This window comes from Lygodium microphyllum, chromosome 19 (genome assembly GCF_053477565.2).
Source record: "Lygodium microphyllum isolate KBCC chromosome 19, Lygodium_microphyllum_v1.1.10, whole genome shotgun sequence".
NCBI classification, from domain to species: Eukaryota; Viridiplantae; Streptophyta; class Polypodiopsida; order Schizaeales; family Lygodiaceae; genus Lygodium; species Lygodium microphyllum.
The window spans coordinates 72,941,936-72,967,678 of NC_141153.1; the positions used below are offsets into that span (position 1 = coordinate 72,941,936).

General features: G+C 43.7%; 1 protein-coding gene across 2 annotated transcripts in view; it reads left to right on the forward strand.

Annotated features, from left to right (window-relative positions):
* The window catches only part of LOC148020028 (AP-1 complex subunit gamma-2-like), a 95,679-nt gene that overhangs the window by 35,799 nt on the left and 34,137 nt on the right, over positions 1–25,743 (forward strand). For both annotated transcript variants that reach the window (XR_015694919.1, XM_087700298.1), the window contains exons 5-6: positions 2,076–2,252; positions 3,606–3,760. Coding sequence is in view for 1 of the 2 variants with exons in the window: in XM_087700298.1 (XP_087556424.1) it covers positions 2,076–2,252; positions 3,606–3,760 (332 nt within the window). In the remaining variant the exon portion in view is untranslated. The remainder of the gene's footprint in view (positions 1–2,075; positions 2,253–3,605; positions 3,761–25,743) is intronic.

Sequence of the window (25,743 nt, forward strand, 5' to 3'; positions counted from 1 at the left end):
ACCCAACCTTGGGCCATACTGGTAAGACACTGGTTGGTCCATGGGAAGATCCTAGGTTGTCACTGGGAAGGCCTCAGATGGTCTGATATATATTTTTTTATAAAGGCTTGCAGGTTAAGCTTAGTGGCTCAGAGCTAATTCAGAAGATGGTGCAAGAATGGAAAATTCTCCTTAAGGAAACCGATTGGGTTGGGATCCAAAATGGTCACAGCATCCCAAGCTTGCAATCTTAGACGAGCTGAGGCTGGCTAGAGCCATTCACAAGAAGAGCATCCATCGCTGGATTGATTTGTGGGACAAGGGACAGTTGACGTGGCTCTCATCGGAAGAGGTGGAAAGGCATTTTGACCTTACTCACAGGGAGTTCCACTGGCTAAGAAGAATCCTACTTAAGCACAAGGAAGAGTGGCCAACTTCTCATATTCCCAAAGAGCTAACGTCCTGAAATGCCTCCACACTGACAAAGGAGTACCCCTAGAGCATGTGTAAATGAGAGGACTTCAGGAAAAGAGATGGGAGACACATTTTCAAGGTGTATGAGGGCTGGAAAAGAATCTATCCCAGATCTAAATTCAGCTTGGAAAAAGAGAGTTGGAAGAGTACGGGGCAGTACTCCCTCATCCAGGCTCAACCTGGTGTTGTGGAAGAGAATAAGGAACAAGTGTCCTGTGCAAATAACACATTGAATCATTTCAACACTGGTTTTGGGAGTGCCTGAAAACTAGGAGCTTACTGCAATGCCTTGCTTTTTGGCGACTATGGTGATCTCAATGAATCTGCAGCCAAATTATGGAATGTCTTCAGGGCGATTGTGATATGAAGTATTTGGAAACTCAGAAATTCCAAGCTTTTTGATAGAGCTGTAACTAGGAATATTGATGTCCTGAGATGTAAAGAGGAAGAAGTGCTAATAGTGCTGAAAGGGCTTGGAAAGAAGAAGGCCATCTTTAGGGCCTACTTCAAGACTCAAGTCTTTGAAAAGTCTGTAACTGTTTTTTTTGATTGACACGTCACCAGTTTGTGGCAGATGTAAATATTTTCCTCATTAATGTTATTTACCGCATTATAATAAACTTGGAGAGCAATAGCCTGGGTCAACTGTAGGGGTCGAGTTTGGTCCATGATGATAATCAGGGGAGCATCTCTCATGTCATCTCAGATCATGGACTGAGAGTGATTCAGATTTGGACTTCTAGGACCTGCAGGACATAAAAATATATTGGACCCTCTTGCTTGCATTATTGCATGCATATTTGGAGTCTTGACTGCCACATGCAATTTGGATAGAGATTACTCATAGCTTCCCAAGGCAGATGGAATACACTTGGGGGAAATTCAGGGAGCATGCAAAGGGATTGAGACATTCCTTCCCACATGGCACTCAGACACCTTGTTTCATTTATTTCGCCAAATGACGTGGCAGCCTACTCCTGTGTAATGGATGTTCATTGAGCACACTGTACAAGACTGTCTCGCTTGAGTGACTGGTAAGAGATTTTAATTGAAAAAGCCATCTTGGCTGAAAAACCATTGCAAATTTACAAGGCAGAAATAAACGAGAATAGCTATAGCTATTTTTGCAGGACACTTGCTGAAATGCTATGTTAGAAGACACTCTTTATGCATCCTGCACTACTTCACAGATTTGCAAAATTAGCAGTGCAAAATGACTGGTATATGATCAGAAAACATATTGCTTTCCAAGATTGAGGAAATCTTAGCATACTTAGAGAAACCACTCTTGATTATGGTTTCATCCTTATCGTGCAGGGTTGATTATTTAGTTTTTGAGCTTGAAAACGTTTTTGGGTAGCATTCATACTGCCTTTTATAGGAGGCCTTGAGATCACCTATTTATTCCCACAGCCTCTCTGTTTTCTAAGAGTGGTTTCCTATATCTATTCAGTCTATTCAAATAGTTTTTTAAACAGTTGAGTGATGACCTGTTTTGCCTTTAAGTTGTCTATATATTTACTGGATATTGTTGCTTGCCTTGTAGTCTGCTGTTTACAGCTGGTTGCTAACATTTTTGCCAAGCTTTGGAGTTGCATCATAATTTTCTACTTGTTTTGCAGCAAACAACAACTTTGGTTCGGATCCTCAAGAACATGCTTACTAGTGGTTATGCACATGAGTATGATATTAGTGGCTTTACTGATCCATTTCTTCAGATTCGGGTTTTAAGGTTGCTTCAGCTTGTTGGCCACAATGATCCCAACACAAGTGATGTGATGAGTGATATTCTTGCACAAGTGAGCTTTTGGACTAGTCTGCTACATGGAAGTCCTGTCCTTTTGATGGTCTTTGAAGGAGTTTGTCTCTGTAATAATACAGTGTTCTTGTTTTGAAGTGGCAAAATTTTTTATAAAGTCAGTTTTCTTTTCAAATCAAGTTACATAATGGCTTCTTTTGAGAAAGTCAAGATTGACCTGCTTGGAGCAGTGTATTCATGGCTCTGTTTGTTTAACACATATGCCTCAGGCTACCAGAACATTTTTGTGACCTTTTGGGGTTAGTGAAGCTCATACTTGATTTTTAAATTTAACTTCAAATCTTTGAGCCTCATATGGTCATTCTTGTGTGCAACGTTCCCTATTGGTTATGGATGGCATACAAGAAGTAGATTGATTTATCAAACCACTTCGAGTTCTGCATGTTTTTTAGTGTTGCCTCTGAACAGTCAGAGAATTGAAAAAAACATTGTGGAAGCATTGTTATGATACTCTATTAGTTTCTAAAATGGAAAAAGATGACACTATAGAACCATAGATGCAATAAATGTGCCAGTGTTGTCACATGCTTGTAATCCAATATTATCAATAAAAGCTTAAGAGCAACCCTCTAGTTGTTGTGTAGGTTATACCTGGTCTGGCAGATGATCCTATTGGTGGATCCTGTTTTGGATATTCATAGAAGGTACCTTGCATACTTCTGGATATATGGATAATAGAATATAATTGGAACTCTTGAAATTTTCTTCCAAGCTACGCAAATAATTAAATTTTGAAACGTCCATGGTAAGAAATGGTTTTGTGCACTATGAAAAAGAACACAAACCTTGTGAGGGGAGCTCTGACATAGCCCAATATTTTGTATGCCCCAAAGCCCTTATTAGTAGGGTATGTGAATGAGCTGTGGATGTCTGAGCATGCCATTGCATTATGGCATCGTCCATAGTCTTCTATTCCATGCCATTGAAGACTCTCTAAAAGTATAAAGTTTTCTATTCAATGGCATTGGAGACTCTAAAATTTGGGTCAGCAAACCTGCCCTTCAACGAGTGCTACTCCGTTTGGAGATGTCTACACCAATCGCTTTCTGATAGCCTTGCCACTAAAGGATTGGATTCTTCCACAAAGTAAATTTTTTGTGTGTGCGTGCGTCTCTCCTTTTAATACTTTCATTTTTATCATCCACAGCATGTCAAATGTCCTGGTCAGCTCAACCAGAATGGCACCAGTCTGTTTGAGCAAAAGCATTTATTGTGGTTATGTTGGTTCTCTTAGAACATAGTCATGTGTTTTTAAAAAAATTTCACATGATTATGAGAATGTTTTAGTGCAGTGCTAGATTTTCTGCTGATATTGTGCTGCGAAAATTTTCAGGTGGCAACAAATACTGAATCAAACAAGAATGCAGGCAATGCTATATTATACGAATGTGTCCAAACAATAATGGGCATAGAAGCAACAAGTGGGCTGCGTGTACTAGCTATCAATATTCTTGGCCGTTTCTTATCTAACCGTGACAACAATATAAGGTAGCCAATTGAAGTTCCCTCTTGATTTGTGTGCAAAATATTTTTGAGTGTCCATGGGCATTGTTTTTTGAAATTTTAGTTGAACTTGAAGATCATCAAGGAAGTTTGGTCTATGCCTCAATTGTTGTGTCATTGTGTAAGTCCTAACAACCATGCAGGCTAGTCTCTAGAAGAGCGAGAAGGATACAAGTATCATTAGCAACATTTTTTAAGTACTGTAGTGCCTCTCAGGTAGCTGTAATCCTGCACTGGAAGAGTGAGAAGGATACAAGTATCATTATCAATATTTTTGAAGTACTGTAGCGCCTCTCAGGTAGCTGTAATGTGTACATGCACTGGAAAATACAGGCAGATACTTGCAGTATGTACTACAATGTCATACTGTTGCAGTGACTTGAAGTTGGCTGCTAACCCACGGTTGCTTTTGGCTTGCTATTTCTGAATTACATATATCTTTATTGTCTAGAACATTTCCACCCTCTCTCACTCATCATCTGCTTTCTGAAGGAGTTAAGCTTGAGATCTGTGGGTGCACACCCAACAGATCCACCATATCACACAGTGAGGAACAACCACTTGCTAGTAGGTTTTTTTGGTGTAGTTGTGGAATGGTCGACAGGTAGCAGTTCAGCCACTCTGGACCAAAGAATTTCATCTGGATGAGGCCCTCCAGTAGCCTCTAGGTGATGATGATGTTTGGGTGTAGTTGTTGAATGGTCGACAGGTAGCAGTTCAGCCACTTTAGACCAAAGAATTTCATCTGGATGAGGCCCTCCAGTACCCTCTAGGTGATGATGATGCACTGTGCAGAGTGCTTTTGAGGCTATTGCTGATCTCTTCAGAGATGAGAGGTTCTTGGCCACCCTCAAAGCCACAACTGAGGACAGAGGAGTGTAAAGAAAGGCTCTAAACATAGAAAACACAATACCAATCATACGACAAGTCACAAACTAATATCACAGAACACAGTTAGGGTTAGGGTAACTCAGAGACAATGGGCATAGAGAATAATGAAGTGAACGATTGTTGAATATACAATGCTCATGCAGCAAACACACTATGCAGAGAGTGAATACTGTACCACAAAACTCTTGTATCTTGAGGATTAGGGCAGGGGTAATAAGCTTGAGTGTGTTGTACTCTGAATGGATCCTGAAATGCAGCAAGGCAGCCTATGGATGTTGAAAACCAGCAAACGTAGGAGCAGGTGTGTTGGATTTGATGCAGACGGCAGTGTGCAATAGGAACGCAAGCTGAGAGAGAAAATCTGCAAACGCAGAGTGAGAGGAGAGAAAACTGGCAAATGTAGAGTAAGGAGAGAGAAAACAGCAAAACACAGCTTGTGCAAGCTGGGCGACAGTTGGCTGAGGTGAGAGACTGCCAAATGCAGTAGGTTGACAACTAGAGGAGAGAGAAAACTGTCCATACAGCAGCAAATCAGCAGTTGCGAGCAAGGATGATGATGTGTTAGACTGGGGTTAGCAGCAGCAGCAACAGTTGCCTGGCTGTAATCAGCTCCGATCATGAAAAAGGTTGAAAACAGGCACTGAACTAATGTTGTCTGGGTCCGGGGTGTGGGCAGCAAGTGAAAGACCTGAAAACTGCAAAAACGAGATGGGAAGAGTGGAGGGCAAGCTACCTATTTTTAGAAAGTTTGGGAGCCCCTACCTAACTCTCTCGATCCGTGCCCCATTTTAGGGTTTTAGCTAAAGTAAGCCTAAAATAGACATAAAATAAGTTGTTTTGGGACTGTTAAAGTGGCTTAGTGCATTTCTTAGCTCAACACCTCCTCTCAGGCCCAAAATTGAGCTAAAAAGGGGGGTCAGTCAAAAGTTTTTATTTTATCCGAAGGCGTCCCATCCCAAAGTAGCTAGGGTATCGGTCAAAGGGTGTATAGTGATTGCCCAGTGGCTACCAAGACTATAGAGGTGATGGTTATTTTACCAAGGGAGCCCAAGTGATCACCCGAGAGAGACCAGGGCATTGGACCAAGGGTGCTCGTCGACTGCCCAAGGGCCTACCAAGGCATGTAAAGGCGGATGGAATCAACAATAGACTTTTTGTTTTTTATAAAAGAATACATGAGTAATGGTGGGGCAACAACCAATGAAGTATCAGAGAGGAAATAGGCCCAACTCCCTCATGAAACAAGCAAACCTATCCCACACACTATTAGGATAAGTGCCTAAGGATAATGGAAGTGTATGTGTGTGCCAATCATATGGAGAATATGTGGAGAGGCAAAAAAGATGATGGTGAGCTTAGCAAGATAAGCAAAGCAAGCAAACAAGCATGGGGGAACAACCTTGGAAAATTGCCATGTGCAATGCCACAAATATGGTGGATCTAGAGTCGACCACTCATGAAAGACCGAAAAGTGATAAATGCACATAGATGCATGTTAACATGAACAGAATGTCAATGCATGGGGTAATACAAAGAGGTATGTAAGATGTCATGCTCATGCAAAATGTGATGCAATGGTGCCATTGGACAGTGCCCTCGTAGGGAAATTGTTCACTTGTCCCAATGCCCCTTTGCAATCATGTCATCCTGACAGTGCGGATGAAGTTACAAGTGTTTTTAAATACTATTACAAAGAATAATAAATGTTTGAAATATCTAAAGCTAAAATGTAAACATAATCATTGTCATTGATCAAAAGATAAAACTACTCCCTCCCAAATTGGAGAGAAAAGCAAGAGGGAAGCAGCTCTGCTCCGTCAATCTGAAGAAGTAAAGGAAGGTGCACCCAAGCCAATCCAAGATAGGATGTGCTGTAGGATCGGCCGGTTAACCGCTTTGGTCAAAATATCTGCAAAATTGTCGCTTGAAGGCACAAACTCTAGGCAAATAGTGTCTAGTTGAACCTGCTCTTTAGGAAAGTGGAAGTGGACTTCCACATGCTACGTTTGAGGTGTGATGATTGGGTTGCCTGCAAGCGCAATGGTACTCCAAGTGTTGCAGTAGACAATTGCAGGAGAATCACAAGTAAATTGAAGCGCAGCCAGTAAGCTCCTTAGATAGATGGCCTCAGTGGTATCATCAAAGAGAGATCTATACTCAGCATCGTCCGTAGAGATTGCCACCATCTTGTGCTTATGGCTTGATCAATAAATGGAAGCCGTGCCTAAGGAAAAGAGGTAACCGCCATAGAAACGCCGGGTGTCAGGATCTGTCACCCAGTTAGAATGAGTGTAAACTTGCAAGCATAAACCATGTCCATAAGTCAGGCCATAATTAAAAGTACACCGCAAATATCTCAACACATGAAGATAAGCAATCCAATGTAATATCCTAGGTGTTGAAAAATACTAAGTACACTAATTGAGTATGCTAAATCTAGCCTAGTATGAATCAACCAAAGAAGCTTCCCTACAACAGATTGATAGGTGTGTGTATCAAAGGGTTGACCTAGGGTATCCTTCAACAGATGGAGAGTGGGATCAAGAGGAGTGACCATAGGTCATGTTTGATGTGTGCAATACTGCTCCATCAGTTGAAGGGCATACTTCTACCGGGAGACAAAATTATTTCCCCCAGATCAAACTACCTCCATCCCCAAGAAATAAGAGGACAGTCTAAGGTTAAGTCATCTCAAAGGTAGCACAAAGCTTGGCCTTAATTTCTACTATGGTAGCAAAATCTAAGCCAGTGATAAATAAGTCATCGACATACAAGAGGATATAGCTGATCCCCTTGCGTGTGGTGCGCACGTAGAGATTTAGATCATAGGGGGTAGAATGATATCCATGAGTTTGTAAGAACTCATCCATCCTCTGGAACGAAGACCATGGAGCTTGCTTCAGCCCATAAAGAGATTTCCGTAAATGTAACACCTTATTCTGACGGTGTGCAGAAGGAAACCTTGGTGGTTGTTCCATATAGACTTCCTCCTCCAAATAACCATTGAAAAAGACACTCTTGACATCTATCTAATGTCGTGGCCAATTGTGGTAAGTGGCGAGCGCAACTAGCAAATAGAAAGATGTTATCAGAGTAGTAGGTGCGAAGGTCTCTTCATAATCAATACCTTGCTTTTGATAAAAACCTTGCACTACAAGGCGAGCCTTGTACTCGTCTAAAGTCTCATCACCCTTTAGCTTGGTCCAAAAAATCCACTTCGTCCTGATGATCTTCTTGTGACTAGGATGATCCACTAGGGTCCAATTCTCATTCCGGCCAATACTATCTGGTTTCTTTTCCATGGCCTCACACCATAGAGGGTCCTGGAGGGCCTCCTACCAAGTATCCGGCTCAGAATGTGCAATGTAATCAACCGTAAAGACTAAAGTATATAAAACTTGAGGGGCAAGCCAAGCGGATCTTCTAGGGCTCTCCAAAATGCAATCCGGTGGAAGGATCCTCGAATCCCACATGGTTTGCTAGTAGTAGCGAGGTAACATGTCTGACGAAGGGGGCTTGGGAGCCTAAAGAATGTGTAGGAAGGTCAGGGGCGAGCAATAGACCCGGCTCAAAAGGCACGATATCGGATGATGTGGGTTGAGGTAAGGACTTGGAGTTCGATGCATATGACCACACTATGTCCCTCTCATCAAAGACGACATCCCTCCTAATGATCACCTTGTTTGTCTGAGGATCAAACAAATGATAGACTTTCACTTTGGAAGAATAACCCACAAAGATTAATAGATCAGCTCGGGGAGTGAGCTTTCCTATCTTGTCGTCAAGGGTTTGTGTGTATGCACGACTCCCGAAGACTCTAAAGTGGAAAATAACAGGCCTCTTGCCAAAGAATGCCTTGTAGGGAGTTTGTTGAGGGACTACTATGGTTGGACAACGGTTGAGGATGTACATTGCAGTGCTAACAACCTCAACCCATAGATGATTGGGAAGCTTTGTTGTGAACAACATAGAGTGTGCCACGTTATAAACCGTCTAGTTTCTACGCTCTATGACTCCATTTTGGGAAGGGGTGTTGGTAGAGGTGAGCTGGCGAGAGATGCCATGCTCTTGTAGAAACTCAGAAAACTTGTGGAAGATAAACTCGCCACCACTATCACTCCTTATGATACTGACACAATGTCCAGTCTGGTTATGAACCAGCAGCAACGAAGGACTAAAATAGGTGAAAGCATCAAACTTGTGCTTGAGAAAGTACACCCACATGTACCTAGAGAAATCATTTGCTATCAAAAAGAAGTAAAGTGTGCCGTTTAAGGAAGCAATGGGTGTTGGGCCACAAAGATCAACGTGAATTAATCTCAATGGAGCCTAAGCTCGATGATTGGACTATTGTGGAAATAGGGTACGATGTTGCTTATTGAGTTAACATGCTTTACAGACCTCTCGAGATAGCTTTAGGCGGGGAACATCGTCAACCATTTGGTGATGCGATAACTTATAAAGAGAGTAATATACATGATTTCCTAAGCAGTAATGCCAGAGATACTCAATGCTCAAAGGCTCCTGTGTAGTGGCTAAAGCCTAGAAGTGATGGAATTCCGAGTTCTCAATTATTGGCACGGTAAGAAAGTGCATCATGTGATAGAGGCCACTAGGTTGTGCCTTGCCACGAGCAAGGACTAAATTAGTCTTGTCATCAATGACTTCGATTGCAGTCGATGTAAAGAAGATTGCTTGCTCCAATCGGAAAAGTTGTTGAATAGACAATAAGTTCATCCCAAGTTGGGGGACATGATATACGTTGTCCAACATAGCATGATCTTGGCTCTCATTAGTTGCAAAACTAATGTGACCACAAGCTTGGATCTTGTTGTTCCCTACTCTGACTCTACCAGCTACGGGATGTTTGGTGAGAAAAATGCCATCTATAGGGGTCATGTGATGAGTAGCTCCACTGTCCACAATCCAAGTATGAGCAAAAGTGCTGGGTTGTGATAAGTGGGCTATGCATTCTTTTTTCCTGAAGATAGCTTACAAATGTGGACGAGACTTGCATCTGATGTCTCTAAGGAGACAATGTGGACCTCTGTAAACCAATCAGACAAGCCCTCTGGAGTTGAGAATGTTGTTAATTGTGGTGCCTGATTGGTGGTAGTGTGAGTCTAAGCTTTCCATTGCCTTTGAGATTGATTGCCACCACCTTGCTTCCCTTGCGGGGGGTTACCTTGCTGGGGTGTGGGGATCTAAGACTTGGATTTTGGCTGTGTGCCTCATGCCTTTGATTGACACTCGTCGTAAAAATGGGTAGTCTTTTGAAATGTTGACAATACCTGTTTTTCATAGGTACATTCTGCCGCCCTATTTGAGAGAGGATTGATTGTTCCCTTAGGTCTCACTAGATGAGGTTTGAGTGGAAGTTTATGATTTCTTACCCTTTCCTTGTTGCCCCTTTTGGGAAGTGGCAATAAGAGCCCCCACTGTAGGAGATGACCTATGAAATTGATCGAACAACCTGGCACAATGCAAGAGCTAATACTCAAATTCATAGAATGTGGGCGTAGAGGCCTGTGAGATGACCCGCTGTAGAAAGTTTAAATATTTCCTTGGTAACTTGTTTAGGAACAACGTGACCTAGTCATTAGGAGACTTAGAAGCCCCCGTCGTAGAGAACTCAGTGATGAGGAGTCACCGATTGTCACAACTCTATAGAAACAGAATTTGTATCCTTTTTTTGTCACAACTCTATAGAAACAGAATTTGTATCATTTTTCATTAATTTGTCTATATAATGATTTATTAAATTTATTTCCTTTGCACTAATTAGATATAAAGAAATGTGCATTTTAAGCTTTCAGCCCACACATGCACATTGTACAAGCATTTCATGATCATGCCATCTTGTTGATTGTAACTGTCTGTTTTGGGGGATCTAGCCCACACTTCAAGGCATCAATCTTTTCTGTGTGTGAGTCTAACCCTGATATGCGCGAGTTTTGGTCACAGGCGCCCAATCGGGCCATATAGGTGGAAGTGTGAACTATCTTTTCTCTAACCCACCGCGTGGGTCCACCATAACCTGTGACCACTCATTAGTGGCCAGCTCCAATGCACTTTTCTTTATATCTAATTAGTGCAAAGGAAATAAATTTAATAAATCATTATATAGACAAATTAATGAAAAAGGATACAAATTCTGTTTCTATAGAGTTGTGACACCGATACTCTAACAACTTGACCTTAAGGTCATCCTTAGCATTGATAGTAAAAATCTGAAGCACATGATCAAGATTAATGTGGTGGATTCTATATTGAGCCGCGCAGCGGACAATCAAGTATGCCCAATGCTCTGACGCTAAGTCAAAATGCTAAAGTTGAGAATCAAACTAAGCCGTGCATTAGTTCAACTATAGCAGAGACATTATAAGCCTTCCATGAGTGGACGACCTCATATGGAACCTCATATGGAACAAGTGTGGCATCGGGTTGGAATGATTCCAACCCTTGCACGAGATCATATAGGTTTTGGGAATCTAAGATATACCTCATCAAATTAGACCAAGTGGTGTAGTTAGAGGCGTTGAAATGAGTCTTGTCATTGAATGAATTCTTGGCAGATGAGGAGCTAGAACCATGAGGGGCCGGTGGAGGTGGATAAGTGTGATGTGGTGGTGGATAAGATGAAGGAAGATAGGGAGGGGAATAAGTAGGGTAGGTAAAAATAGGTTGTTGATGTCCAATGAATGTCGATTGCTGCGGAGGGATTGGAACAAAAGTGCTTCCATAAGTTGCCGAAGGTGGAGGCATTGGGACACAGTAGCCTTGTCTAAGAGTTTGTTAGGGCACAACAGAGTAATCAATCAGTCCATTGGGTAAAGTCATAGAGGCAAATTGTGGTATCAAATGATCCACACTCGAAGAATATCCTAGAGGGGGAAAATTCGAAAATGTGTGTGTGGGAGGATGAGCTCCCATCATAGGGACACCACTCGAATAAGAGAAAGAAGTGCTAAAGGCTATGCCTAATGGAGGACCCCTTGGTGTGGTGTGTATGGAAACATAGGTGCACTTAATGGAGGCCGAAAAGAATGTGCAGCGAAAGATGAGGAAGGGATGGGTGGAAGCCCAAATGGATTTGTGATGGGTGAAGATGTGGGAAACATCATTGGTTCCTTTTGTCCATTAAATGCAAAAGAATGAGATGTTCCTACTTCAGTATGACCATGACAAACAAAATCATTTGAAGGAAAAGAAAGAGAAGGGATACTTACCAGTTCTTTCTTCTTTTGCTTACCTTGTTTGGAGTTTTCAAAGAAATATCTATCTTCCTTATTACTTCAAAACCAAAAAATGTTATGTTTTAATTTTTTTCCAAGAGGATCTCCTGTCCCATGAGGATTAGAGGAATTAGATTTCATAGAATTAGAAACGAAGTTGTTCATACTTGGCACTGGAGAAAAGAAGTAAGATGGAAGTGGTATGTAGTCAGTGCTAGGTTCCACTTGAGAATGGCCAGTCCCTAGTGGAGATTCTATTGTATCTACATGGTCAATAGTTTTGTGCACCAAAACTAAAGAAGGAAACTCAAGCTTACCTTACCTATGCATAAGGATGAGATCGTACTCAATGGTTGAAATCTCGTACGATTGATGGTCTCCATGGTAGTCCAATGTCTCTCCACCCATGCCAGATCTTGCAGGGGCAAGTTGGGAGGCCCACTCCTACTCGTTTCTTGACGTGCTTGTTTGTGGAGTCTGGGGCGGTGTGTCGGTGTTTAAAGTCATCCAAACCTTCTGTTGTTCTTGCTTCTGCGGATGAGCTCTTTGATCAAGTCCAAGGTTTCTCAAATACAACTTGGCTTTGATACCATGTGAGGGAAGGCTCTAAACACAGAAAACACAATATCAAGTATATGACAAAGCACAAACTGATAACACAGAACATAGTTAGGGTTAGGGTAACTTAGAGACAGTGAGCACAAAGAATAATGAAGTGCATGACTGCTGAATATACAATGCTCATGCACAACTTGGCTTTGAAACGATGTGAGGAAAGGCTCTAAACACAGAAAACACAATATCAATCGTATGATAAAGCACAAACTGATAACACAGAGCATAGTTAGGGTTAGGGTAACTTAGAGATAATGAGCACAAAGAATAATGAAGTGCATGACTGCTGAATATACAATGCTCATGCAGCAAACACACTATGCAAAGAGTGAATATTGTACCACAAACTCCTGTATCTCGAGGATTAGGGTAGGGGTAATGAGTTGGAGAGTGTGTCGCACTTTGAATGGATCCCAAAATGCAGCAAGGCAGCCTTCGGATGTTGAACACCAGCAAATGCAGCAGCAAGTGTGCTTGATCTGACCAGATGGCAGTGTGCAGCAGCGAATGCAAGCCGAGGAGAGAAAATCTGCAAATGCAGAGTGAGGAGAGTGAAAACCTGCCAATGCAAAATGAGGATAGAGAAAACGGCAAAACGCAACCTGTCCAGGCTGGGCGACAACTGGCTGAGGTGAGAGTCTGCCAAACACAGCAGGGCGACAGCTGGAGGAGAGAGAAAACTCTGTACAGCAGCAAATCACGAGTCGCTAGCAAGGATGATGATGTGGTAGGCTGATGTCAGCAGCAACAGTCACCTGGCTGTAATGAGCTCCAATCAGCATGGAAAAGGTTGAAAATAGGCACCAGACTTGTTGGGTTTGACTCACGTTTACGCTCATAGAGGAGTGTTCGTTATCTTTGGTAGGACATTGGGGCACTTTTTACTCTCCTTATGAGAGGTTTTTTTCCCCAATTTTATTCTCCTTTATTTTATGTGCTTATGTTACATAGTTTGGACACTTTTAATGTTTTACACCTTTTGGGTGTGAATGCACATTAACAACAACCCTAAGGTTTAAGGGTTGTACTTTGTACTTGCACATTACTATTTAATTATTGCATTGGAAGTCATGTCTTCACTCTCACACCCTCTTCACTGCCAAGTGTGTACTTTGAGCTGAGCTTCAATCTGTCCCCTCTCTCTCACATTTGGTATCAGAGCTGAGTTCAGCTCAGTTTCTTGCATTGTGGAGTCCTTGTACCAGCAGCACTCGATTGCCGAGCTCTAGCTCCAGCTTGGTCAGCTGCTGCCTCCGCCTGCAAGGGAACCCCCAACTGCCTGTGCAGCTTTCTGCACTGCTGCCAGCAGCGACACCAGCAGAGTCACCAGCAGCCAGCATGCTGCCTGGCGCCCTGCCTCAGATGCCACCACCTATAGCGCCTCTAGTTGCCCTATCTGCCAATGCCGCATACCTCTGCCTCTGCAGTCCGCTTGTGCCAACTGCGTCGTGGTCCTGATGCCACCACCAGCCTGGTCCGCCCACCAGCTTGCTTGTTTGCCACCTATCTTTGCTCCAGCTCCATTCTTCCAGCATTGTAAAGGTAAAAGGAGAAATTTATTCATTTTTCATTCAGATTTGAATTTCAGAGAGGAGCTTTTGCCCGGGCAGGCTATTTTTGCTCTTGCACATGTTTGGGACACAATTATTGCAGTAATTTCTTGAATTTCGGGCCAAGAATTTGGGGCTTTTTGGTTTAGTTCAAACATTGGCAAATATACATCAGGATCATTCTGAAATAGACTGAAATTGTGCATTTTGGGAAACAAAATATTGGGGTTTTGCATTTTCTGTGTTGCTAAGCACTGTTTGTGCATTAGACAGCGTGTACATTGAATAGTTTTGACAAAGTGTGATCAAATTTGTTAATTATAGCGTGATGCTCGCTGTAATTTCTGGAAATTCTCAGATTTCCAGGTTGGTTCAACTTTAGGTCTTGCTCTTGTGCTCTTTGAAGAGGTGACGTTTGCCATGGGAAATCAGGGACAAAGTGATGTATTCACATATGTATCCAAGGAGGATAGACTGGATGGCAACGATTATTCTCTATGGTCTTTTATGATAAAAAATGTGTTGATTTCAGAAAATCTTTTGGATTACGTTAGTGGTGAAGAAGTTCATCTTGGAGTTGTGGCTCTTGCAACACCTTCTCTACAAGGACGTGGTCAAAGGCCTACTCTGCCCGCTCCAGCTCAGCCACTTCCCCAAGGATTAGCAGCACAAAAGGCTTGGGATACACGGGGGGATGCTCAAGCATTGTCATTGATTGCATTGGCAGTTCAGCAACGGTCTATAATCTGCACATACAGTCTGTAGTTTCTTCACGAGAAGCATGGCTGGCACTTGAGCAGATGTTTGTTGGAAAAAATGAGACTCTCTTTCTTGATAAAAGAGCTTGAGAATGTGAAGATGGATGAAGGTGATTCCATGCAAGATCATCTTACCAAAATTCAAGACTTGCGTGAGTAGTTAATGAATGTAGACGAGTATTATTTGGATGCACCGTTAATCTCTTCTACTCTGAATTCATTGCCGCCCTTTTATTTGGCATTTCATATGGCCTTAAATCTCACATGAGAATTTCTCCGTAGCCACTTACTGTTCTTCAGTTGGTTAGTTTGCTCCTAAAAGAAAAGCAAACAAGAAAGAATAGTGGGGTGCATGCAATAACCTCTGAATAGGCTTTTTTGGTAAGGAGGAAGAGCAAGGGCAACCAGTCTAAAAATGCTCCGCAAAGTTCTAGGAGTTCAGTTCACAGAGCAGCAAGAAACATGGGGGTACGCAAGCCAAGAAGGGCAAGTGTCACTATTGCTAGAAGCCAGGTCATTACATTACGGAATGTAAGAAGCCTATAGCAAAGGAGAAGGAGGAGTTAGGGATGTTTTTTTTTAATGCACCTTTTACTACTACTGAGTCCGCGTCTTTTGTTATAGACCGTGACTAGTGTTTCTACACTTGCAGTTATGACTCTTTTGAGGTTGATAGAGCATTTAGCTCTATTAAGGATACTAGCTCTTAGTTCTTTGACAGTGGTGCTTCTAGACACATTACATCCCACAGGGATTTGTTTTCCTTTGTTATTGCAACTCCTGTTAGCAAGTCTGTGCAGTGTGCCAACAATGCATCTTACCCTGTTAGAGGTATTGGGGAGATTGTGTTGATAGCCATTGATGGCTCTACTCTTCGTTTATAGGATGCATTATATGTGCCAGGCGTAAAGAAGAATCTATTGTTCATTTTTTCTTTGGCAAAGTGTGGTATACAAGTTACATTTGATGATGATAAATATATGGTCAGGGATAAAGATTTCATGACTTTGGTTTTGATTGGCATATTATGTCATGGACTCTATGAGTTAGATGCTTACTTGGTTGAGCAGTCAGTCTATTTAGTATCTACTCTTACTCTTGCTATGTCACAGGCAGAGTTATGGCATGCTCGCATGGGGCATGCCAACTATGGGAGTTTGATGCTTATGCAACGTATACAGATGCCAGATGGCTTACCTCTCTTGGAGAGACTCCCTAAGCATATTTGTGAGAGACGCATTTTGGAGAAAATTCAACGATTCTCGTTTCCTCATGATGCTACTTTTGAAGTAGCTTCTAGATTACAGATTGTGCATTCGGATGTATGTGGACCTATGTAGACAAAATCATTGGGTGGAGGTTATTATTTCATCACCTTCATTGATGGATTTACTCGTTTTTGTTGAATCTACTCATTGGTGAAAAAGTCAGAGGTGTATGATGCATTTTTGGTTTTTGTTGCAGTTGCCGAAAATTAGTCTGGCTGTAGTATTAAGACTCTCCGTTCGGACCGAGGGGGAAAATACATGTCTTCCATGTTGAATAATTTTTTGAAGTAGAAAGGCATTGTCCATTAGTATACTATTGTATATACTCCATAGCATAATGGGGTTGCAGAGAGGAAGGATTAGTCACTCACGGAGATGGCCAGATGTATGTTGAAAGCTAAGAGTTTGCTATATGGTTTTTGGACGGAAGTAGTTATGTGTGCTTGCCATGGCTTGAACAGGGGCCCTACCAAGGCATTAAAGAATGTTACGCCTTTTGAGGCTTGGAATAGCCGAAAACCTTTAGTTGGCCATTTTTGTACATTTGGTTGTGTTGCGTATACTCATATTCCCAAGGTACTAAGAAAGAAGTTGGACAACAAGGTTGTTAAATGCATTTTTGTAGGGTACAGTAGTGAGAACAAAGGATATAGAATGTATAATCCTATTTCCAAGAAATTGTTTGTCAGTAGGAATGTGGTTTTTGATGAAAAATCAGAATTATCCCTTGCTGGTTTTGATACATAGTAGGCTGCCAGTGATGTGCTTGAGGGGCTGCTGCCCGTTTCTTTTGGTGATATAGCTGGCGCTTTAACAATTGAACATAATGTTCAGCCAACTGCTCCATTGAGCAATGCAGAAAATTCAGCTTATGGCTGAACTGAATATTCAGCAAGATACTAAATTTGAGATTCAATAGGAGCTTGTACACAATTAGGAAGCTAGGCAGATGCCTAGATGTTACTTGCAGACTGTGAAAGATAGTCATTTGGATGCTCCTATTGTTGGTTGTACTAGAAGACAAGCTCATCTTTTTTTGCAAATAAAATGTGGCTCATTATATTACTCGAAAAGATTGATTACAACGGGATGCTCATGCTCAACAGACTAGCTGGACCTGGTGCAAGGTCATAAATAAATCATGTGTACAAGCCTCTCAAGGCAGTCTAGGGGGGATGGGGCCAAGAAGCCATTTGGGGGGGGGGGGGGGGGGGTGTATCGCCATTTGGGGCTGCTTGCCTGCATCATGAAGAATAGGTCATGGCTGCCCCAAGTGCGCATGAAGTAAAAACGGAGCTCCTGATGAGCTCGAGACTCGCCTTGCACCTGGTCCCATCGGCCGTGGAGGGAGCAAATGATGGAGGTCCAGAGCTCTGTCAAAGTCGCTTGTACTGAAAGTCTCTCCCCGCCAAAAACCTCTTGACACAGCGTCTTCCAAATGTGCTATCCAGTAAGACTCCCTATGATCTCCCGTACCTTGGAGCGGTCTGCTGTGGGCTCTAGTACCTGGCGGATGGGTAGAGCCTCCAAACCGACCATTGTGCAAGACCCATCCTCAATGATGAAGATCGTGTCCTACATCTCGGCCTCATATAAAAGGTGATGGCCCTGGCTGATTGCCTGCTATCAGAAAGCTCCCCATGAGATACATCCCCCTAGGCTGGGTGCTATACGGTGGAGAATGAGGCATGCTCATCCCCATGTGAGCTGCGTTGCCTCACATGACTAAAGACAGTTCTTTGGAGTTTTCAGAACCTACTATGTGCTATCCAGTAAGATTCCCTACGATCTCTCGTACCTTGGAGCGGTCTGCTGTGGGCTCTAGTATCTGGCAGATGGGTAGAGCCTCCAAACCGACCATTGTGCAAGACCCATTCTCAATCTCAATGATGAAGATCGTGTCCTACATCTCGGCCTCATATAAAAGGTGACGGCCCTGGCTGATTGCCTGCTATCAGAAAGCTCCCCATGAGATACATCCCCCCAGGCTGGGTGCTATACGGTGGAGAATGAGGCATGCTCATCCCCACGTGAGCTGCGTTGCCTCACATGACTAAAGACAGTTCTTTGGAGTTTTCAGAACCTGCTATGAGCAGCGTTTACAACCTCCATCCTTCTGCATTTAGGCTAACCAACTCCCCACCACCAAGCCTCCATGTGCCAACTGCCATAAGAAGTATGAAACCCTCCTCAGTCTCTAGTTGTCCCATAGGTGGTGCCAGAAGGTCCGTCAGAAAGCATCCGTGATGTTGTGCTTTGCCTAGTACTTGCTACGTGGAGGCGCCCAGTCCATGCTCTCTTGCATTAGTACGTGTCTGCCAATCCTGGTTGTGTATTCCAGGGACCTTGGTGGCTTCTTGGCGACTACAGTGGCCAACCATAGCCACTCGTTAGGATCCCACTCCAGCTCATCAAGTGGCCTACCTCCCAAATCCAGAGACGCCACTCTCGGAGCTCCTCCCAGAACACATAAGGGTCCAGACGCCATGTCTTTCCTTGAAGGCCAACCACTCGAATCCTCCTCTACGAAAGGACACATAACCCCTCATCTTGTTGCCCTCTATCAAGGACTAGACGCCCCCCCTCCTGCATGGTAAAGAAAGTCCCATGTGGGGCACCGCCCACTCTACCTGCCACGTGTATGGGGATGCCTGTTGGTGAAAACCTAGCGGCCCATACCTCACCGGGCTCTACCGGCTCTCGTATTGGGGGGTCAAGCCACTCTTGAGGTATTGTTGCGTCAATCTCCCTTCTCCTCAACTTGACTCCTCTTTGGGAACCTGATGCTCCCTGCAACACCTCCTGGTCCACCATCTTGTACACCTCTGGCCATATCCTAATGGTACAAGCTGGGCCGGCCTCCTAACCCCATCCCGATCTTTGACTTGGGGATTCTAGATCACCGGCTGGCAGTCTATCTCCTCATGGCATATCAGGGGGGCTCTAAATTAGGGCCTTACGGAGGCCTTGCCACACACGAAGTAAGTTGCGTAGGAAGGAGGATCTGGGGGGCATGATTTGGGCCGTCATGAAGATCCATCTCAAGGACAGTCTTCAATCACTGCCAAGTCTCGGTCTACACTCCTGGAGACCCTCATGCAATAGGACCTTCCATGTCTGCTCTCCCGGTGTGAGACCGCGGACTACTAGCTTGCCCGAAAGGGCCAGACTCTGATACTCTGGGTCTATTATCCCAAGCCCTCCCTCTAACCGATGCCAGATGACGGTCGCGCATGCCACCTTGGCCCGGGAGTCCCTAGAATCGTCTAACCCAGCCCAGAGAAAGTTCCACACTAGGTAGTGAAGTTGAACTACACAGGGTGAAGAGAAGCACGGACATGAGGTGATGCACCAAGCCTTCGCTAGGACTTGGTTAACCACCAGGGCTTGGCCCGCTAGGGAAAGGTGAGTTGTACTCCAGTAGGTCAATTCCTCTGAATAGAGTCGAGGACTAGAAGAAACTGCTGGGCAAGAGTGATGTCGAGTCCCAGTTGGAATCCTAGGTAACGGACAGTCTGTCCTTTGCACACCCATCTAAATCCGAAGTGGACGCTCCACTCCTTACTGGAGTCCAAATTCGTCAGGAAACCAATTGACTTTTACCAGTTGATTTTCACTGCCGTTGCAGTGCAAAACACCTCGAGAACTAGTCTCACTCTCTCCAGCATCAGCTCATCGTTCTCTATGTAGAGTGTTGTATCATCCGCATACTCTGAGTCTAATAGCTCCGTCTCCTCTCTCACCAGAAGTCGGAGGCCATGTAACTCTCTCGCACGTGACCTGAGGAAGTGTGACATCGCCTTTGCAAAGAGTAGGAATAGATATGGGGCCAGAGGGCAGCCTTGCTGGACCGATCTCTCTAACCAAAACTCCTCCCCTTGCCTGCCACCTATGAGAACCCTGCTGGTAGCTGATCTGTAAAGTGCGGAGACCTTGTGGATGCATGCCTCAGGAAAGCCCAACCTTACCATGGTGCTCTCTGAGAAGTCCCAGTCAACGTTGTCATAGGCTTTCTCGAAATCCAAGAGTAGTATCGCCAATCCTTGACCACTGTGATGGGCTCACTCTGTCGCCTCAAAGAAGGTGAAGACATTGTCGCGGCTGCCAGCAGGGCGGGGGGAGGGGGGTTGTGAAGCATGAGGAGAAGAAGCTGACGAGTAAGGGGGGTAGCGCGTCAAGAAGGTGGTGGCGCTCAAGGTGATGGAGAGAAGAGGGAAGGCACAATGACGGACAGGTGGGAGGCGCAGTGGCGGCCAAAAAGGGGGGGGGGGGGGGGCGATGGCGTAGTGGTGGCCAGGAAGGGGGAAGATGCGATGGCTATTGGAGGGGGAAGCCTGATGGTAGCTAGGCGGGGGGCGCAGTGGCGGCCAGGAAGGGGGGGGCGCGATGGCGGCCAGGAGGGGGGGAAAGCGTGATGGTGGTAGGAGGGATGGGGGAGGCGCGATGGTGGGCAACAGTGCGTTGGCAAGGAGCTTGAAGACAAGCTCATCTACATGATCATGTTAATACAATGGAGTTTGTTATGGCATCACATACACTTGATGATGAGGAACGTGAATGTTTTGAGGATGCATAACAAAGTGTGCATTGGATGGCAGCAATGCAAGCTAAATCTGATTCTTTAATAAAGAAAGGCATTGTCCATTAGTATACTATTGCACATACTCCACAGCAGAATGGGTTTGCAGAGAGGAAGATTGGTCACTCATGGAGATAGCTAGATTTAAGCTGAAAGCTAAGAGTTTGCCACATGGTTTTTGGGTGAAAGCAGTTATGTGTGTTTGCCATGTTTTGAACAAGTGCCCGACCAAGGCATTAAAGAATGTTATGTCTTTTGAGACTTGGAATAGCTAGAAACCTTTAGTTGGCCATTTTCGTACTTTTGGGTGTCTTGTGTATGCTCATATTTCCGAAGTACTAAGAAAGAAGTTGGACAACAAGACTGTTAAATGCATTTTTGTAGGGTACAACAATGAGGGCACAAGATATACCCGTATGATCCTATTTCCAAGAAAGTCTTTGTCAGTAGGGATGTGGTTTTTGATGAAAAATCAGAATTATCCCTTGCTAGTTTTGATACATATCAGACTGCAAATGATGTGTTTGAAGGGCTATTGCCCATTTCTTTTGGTGATACAGTTGGAGCTTTAGTAAATGAACAAATGTTCAGTCAGTTGCTTCATTGAGCAATGTAGTAATTCAGCTTATGGCTAATCTGAATATTCAACAAGACCCTGAATTTAAGATTCAGGAGGAGCTTGCACACAATCAAGAAACTAGGCAGATGCCTAGATGGTAATTGCAGACTATGAAAGATAGTCATTTGGATGCTCCTATTGCTGGTCATACTAGAAGAGAAGCCCGTCTATGTGAGCATGCTAATACGATGGATTTGTTATGGCAGCACACACACTTGAGGATGAGGAGCTTGGATTTTTTGAGAATGCATAGCAAAGTGTGCATTGGATGGCAGCAATGCAAGCTAAATTTTATTCTATCATAAAGAATTAAATATGGGATTTTGTGACATTGCCTGTTGGGAAGAAAGCCATTGGTACAAAGTGGGTCTATAAGCTAAAAAGAAATGCAGATGGATCCATTGACAAGTATAAAGCTAGGCTTGTGGCCAAAGGCTACGCGTAAAAGAAAGGCATTGACTATGAGGAGACATTTGCGCCTACATCCCGTATGAATACCATTCGGTCTATGGTTGCTTTGGCTGCCCATCATGCTTGCCAGCTTAATATTAAGATTGCATTTTTATATGGGGAACCTCAAGAAGAAGTGTATGTACAGCAGCCCATTGGTTTTGCAATTGAGGGATTTGAACACTTGGTATGCAAGCTGAAAAAAGCTTTCCATAGTTTAAAAGAAGCTTCCCGAGCTTGATATGCAAAAATTGATGCCTTTTAGGGTTTATTAACAGCTCATTAGAGTCTACTTTTCACATATGTAAAGAGGGGGATCCTTGCTGGTCATGTCTTTATGTAGATAATCTTCTGCTCACTAGGACACATGCTAATTAGATTTCAGCATTCAAACAAAGTTTGTAGTAAACTTTTGAGATATTAGACTTGGGGCCTTTGCACTACTATTTGGGCATTCATTTCATTCATGATGCTAGAGGCATTGCATTCTCACAGTCCATATATATTGGTAGACTTTTTGAGAGGTTTGGCTTATAGGATTGCAAACCAATTTACAAACCAATGGAGCTTGGACTCAAGCTGTCCTTGCATGATGAGAGTGATTTGTTTGACATCCATACGTATGCTCCAACAGTTGAATGTCTCATTTATTTATGCAATACAAGGCCATATATTCAGTCGTGAGCAAATATTTGCACATCCCAGGCATGTCACATTGGCAAGTTGTGAAGTGTTATTTTTCATTACTTGCAGGGGACTAGGACTCTTGGATTGCTTTATGCCAAGGGGAGACCACTGCAACTACATACTTACAGTGATTTAGATTGGGCTAGTGATTTTGATTCACATCACTCTACAAGTGGAAACTGTTTTTTTCTTGGCTCATCTTGCAACTCTTGGCTTAGCAAGAAACAATCCATTGTTGCCACATCGTCTTGTGAAGTTGAATATAAAGCAACTTTCAGTACTACAATTGAATGTATATGGCCGAGACGTTTGTTGGCTGATCTTGATGTATCTGTCACGGAGCCTACTCCTTTGTTTATTGATAGTCAGAGTGCTATTGTATGGCATGGAACCCAATGTTTCATGCACACACGAAACACATAGAGGTCCACTATCACTTTGTCAGAGAAAGGCTACATGCAAGAGATATCAGCCTTGTCTACTGTCCTATCACCAATAATGTGGCAGATATCTTCACGAAAGCTCTTCCCCATGACACATTTGAAGCATTCTGCAATGCTTTAAATTTGATCTCCTTTGGTGGATGATCCTTGTATGCTGATGAGTCTTCACTCCAGGGGGGTTTGTTGGGTTTGACTTATGCCTATGCTCACAGAGGAGTGTTGGTGATCCTCGGTAGGACATTGGGACACGTTTTACTCTCCTTGTGAGGGGTTTTTTCCCCCAGATTTATTCTCCTTTATGTTATGTGCTTATGTTACACAGTTTGGGCACTTATCATGTTTTACACCATTTGGGTGTGAACGCACATTGATAACCCTAAGGTTTAAGGGTTGTACCTTGTACTAGCACATTACCCTTTGATTATTGCATTGGGAGTCGTGTCTTCACTCTCCACTCTCTTCGCTGTCAACTATGTACTCTGAGCTGAGCTTCGATCTGTCCCCTCTCTCTCAGAGGATTGATGTAGATAGCAATGGCCAGCTTGGACTGCAATGTCCTCTGCATCTGGGTGTCGGCAACAAGCTGAAAGACCTGAAAACTGCAAAAATGAGATGGGAAGAGTGGAGGGCAAGCTGCTTATTATAGAAAGTTTGGGATCCCCCACTTAACTCTCTCGATCTGTGCCCCATTTTAGGGTTTTAACTAAAATAAGCCTAAAATAGGCACAAAATAAGTTGTTTTGGGGCTCTGCTTAAGTGGCTTTAGGTGCAGTTCTTGATCAGCCAGCACCCTAGCTTCCTTCCCAGCCCTTATCTCCTCGGCCCCCTATGCACTAGATTCCGTCCCAGCAGGTCAGCATACAACAAAACCAATCTTTTTCTACCTGTTCCAGCTTGTCCCTTTCCAACAATGTCCTTCACAGTAGTTCCCGTCTCAATATTTTTCATTTCTACCTCCTTTTTCCAACAGCAAGGTCCATCTTCAAAACCTTGGCTATTTTAGTGGTGGTTTGATTTTTAAGGCCATGGATGGTGGCCATTCTAAGGGAGGAGTGCACATAGGCATATACACAATTGTGCTTTAGAGGTCTTCTGGAGTTTTGGCCGGGATATTAGTAGGGGCTGTGAAGGAAATTGCTAGGGTTTGCACTGAGGACACACAGAGTGTACGACCACGACAGAAACACAAAGAGACAGACACAGACACAGAGGGCAAAACTCAAACCCTAAACGCAAAACTTAAAAACTCAAACTCTAAACGCAAAACTCAAAACTCAAACATAGAAACTCAAAGACAAACAGAAGAAGGGAGAGAGAACACAACTCTGAAGTGAATGAATGCTGTAAATGAGTGTAAGAGTGTACTATGCTCAAGGCAAAGCAATGTCGGAGTGTAACGTCCACTGAAGACGGATCGTCCATTGAAGACGGATCCTAAGTCTGTGACTACCAGTCGGAGTGTAGGAGTGCTGAATAGTGAATGGCAACAGGCTAGTCATCAAAACACAGCAGTTTGGAGGCTGGAAACTAGTAAACGCAGTAGTGTACCACTGATCAGAGGCTGGAAACTATGCACAGTCTGCTGTAAACAGTAAGCTGAAACAGTGTCTAAGAGTGTCAGAGTCTGCAATGCTGAAAATGCAGGCTGGCTGATCCTAGAGATGATGGACAGCAGGCTGGACAGCAGTCTGGGACAGTCGGGAGCAGCTGAGCGCCGTCGCCTACAGCAATGGACAGGCTGAAGATAATGTGGCTGCAGTCGATGATGGTTGGATAGCAAATGGAGGCGGGCTGCAAGGTTGAAATTGGACGCCAACAGCAAACAGAGGGTATGTGGGCTGGTGTAATCTGCAAACAACGATGATGGCTGAATGGGGGCAGCCTGTCTATTTATAGATGTGGAAGGGCGTCCCAAAAATTAGGGTTTCCACTAAACTCTTGCGAACCTCTCCCTGTTTTAGGGTTTCCATTGAACTCTCTTGAACCACTCCTCGTTTTAGGGTTTTACTCTAAGAGAGCATTTTTAGTGTGATTTGGGGTTGTTTAAGAGGCTAATCAGCAAGTAATGCATATTTTAGCTCAACACCCCATCTTAGGCCCAAAATTGAGCTGAAAGATTAGACCAGCCAATGTGATGTTTATGTATCCCAAGGCGTCCCACCCCAAAGCAGTCAAGGCATCAGACAAAGAGTGCACGTTGGCTGCCCAGTAGCCTACCAAGACTACAGAGGCGATGGTTATCTTACCAAGCTAATCCAAGTAGTCACCCCAGTGAGGACAGGGCATCGGACAAAGGGTGCACGTCGGCTGCCCAGTGGCCTACCAAGCCCTACAAAGGCAGATGGAACTACATGAATTTTTAATTTTTAATATTTTTTTTTGAATAAGTGAAGTAAATTTGATGGGATGCGGCCGATTGAGTAAAAGTGACCCAGAAGACGGGAGTAGGGAGGGTATACCCAACACATCACAAAATAGTACAATCTAATCCATCCACTCAGGGTGTCGATGACGAGGAAAAATAGGTGATGAGGTATCCATGTGATGAAGAAGGATGGTGGTGTGGTAATAACAGTCACCGGTGGAAACAGCTTAGTATCCGCGTAAGTGGTGCTCTGCACAACCAGATGCAAAGTATGGTACATGGTGAAGAATGCTCATGCAGCAGGTGCCACTTGGACAGTGTCCCTCGTTGGGAAATTGTTCACTTGCCCAAGCGCCTTAGTACAAGGATAATGTAATCATGCAATGCAAAGGGTAAGGTACAACAAGGGGAAGAAGCCGATGTCGAAGACAAAGTGTGGAAGCCTGTAGAATACCAAGAAGGGTAGCAACTCCCTCTCAACCTCGATGTAGATGCCCAAGAAGGAAGA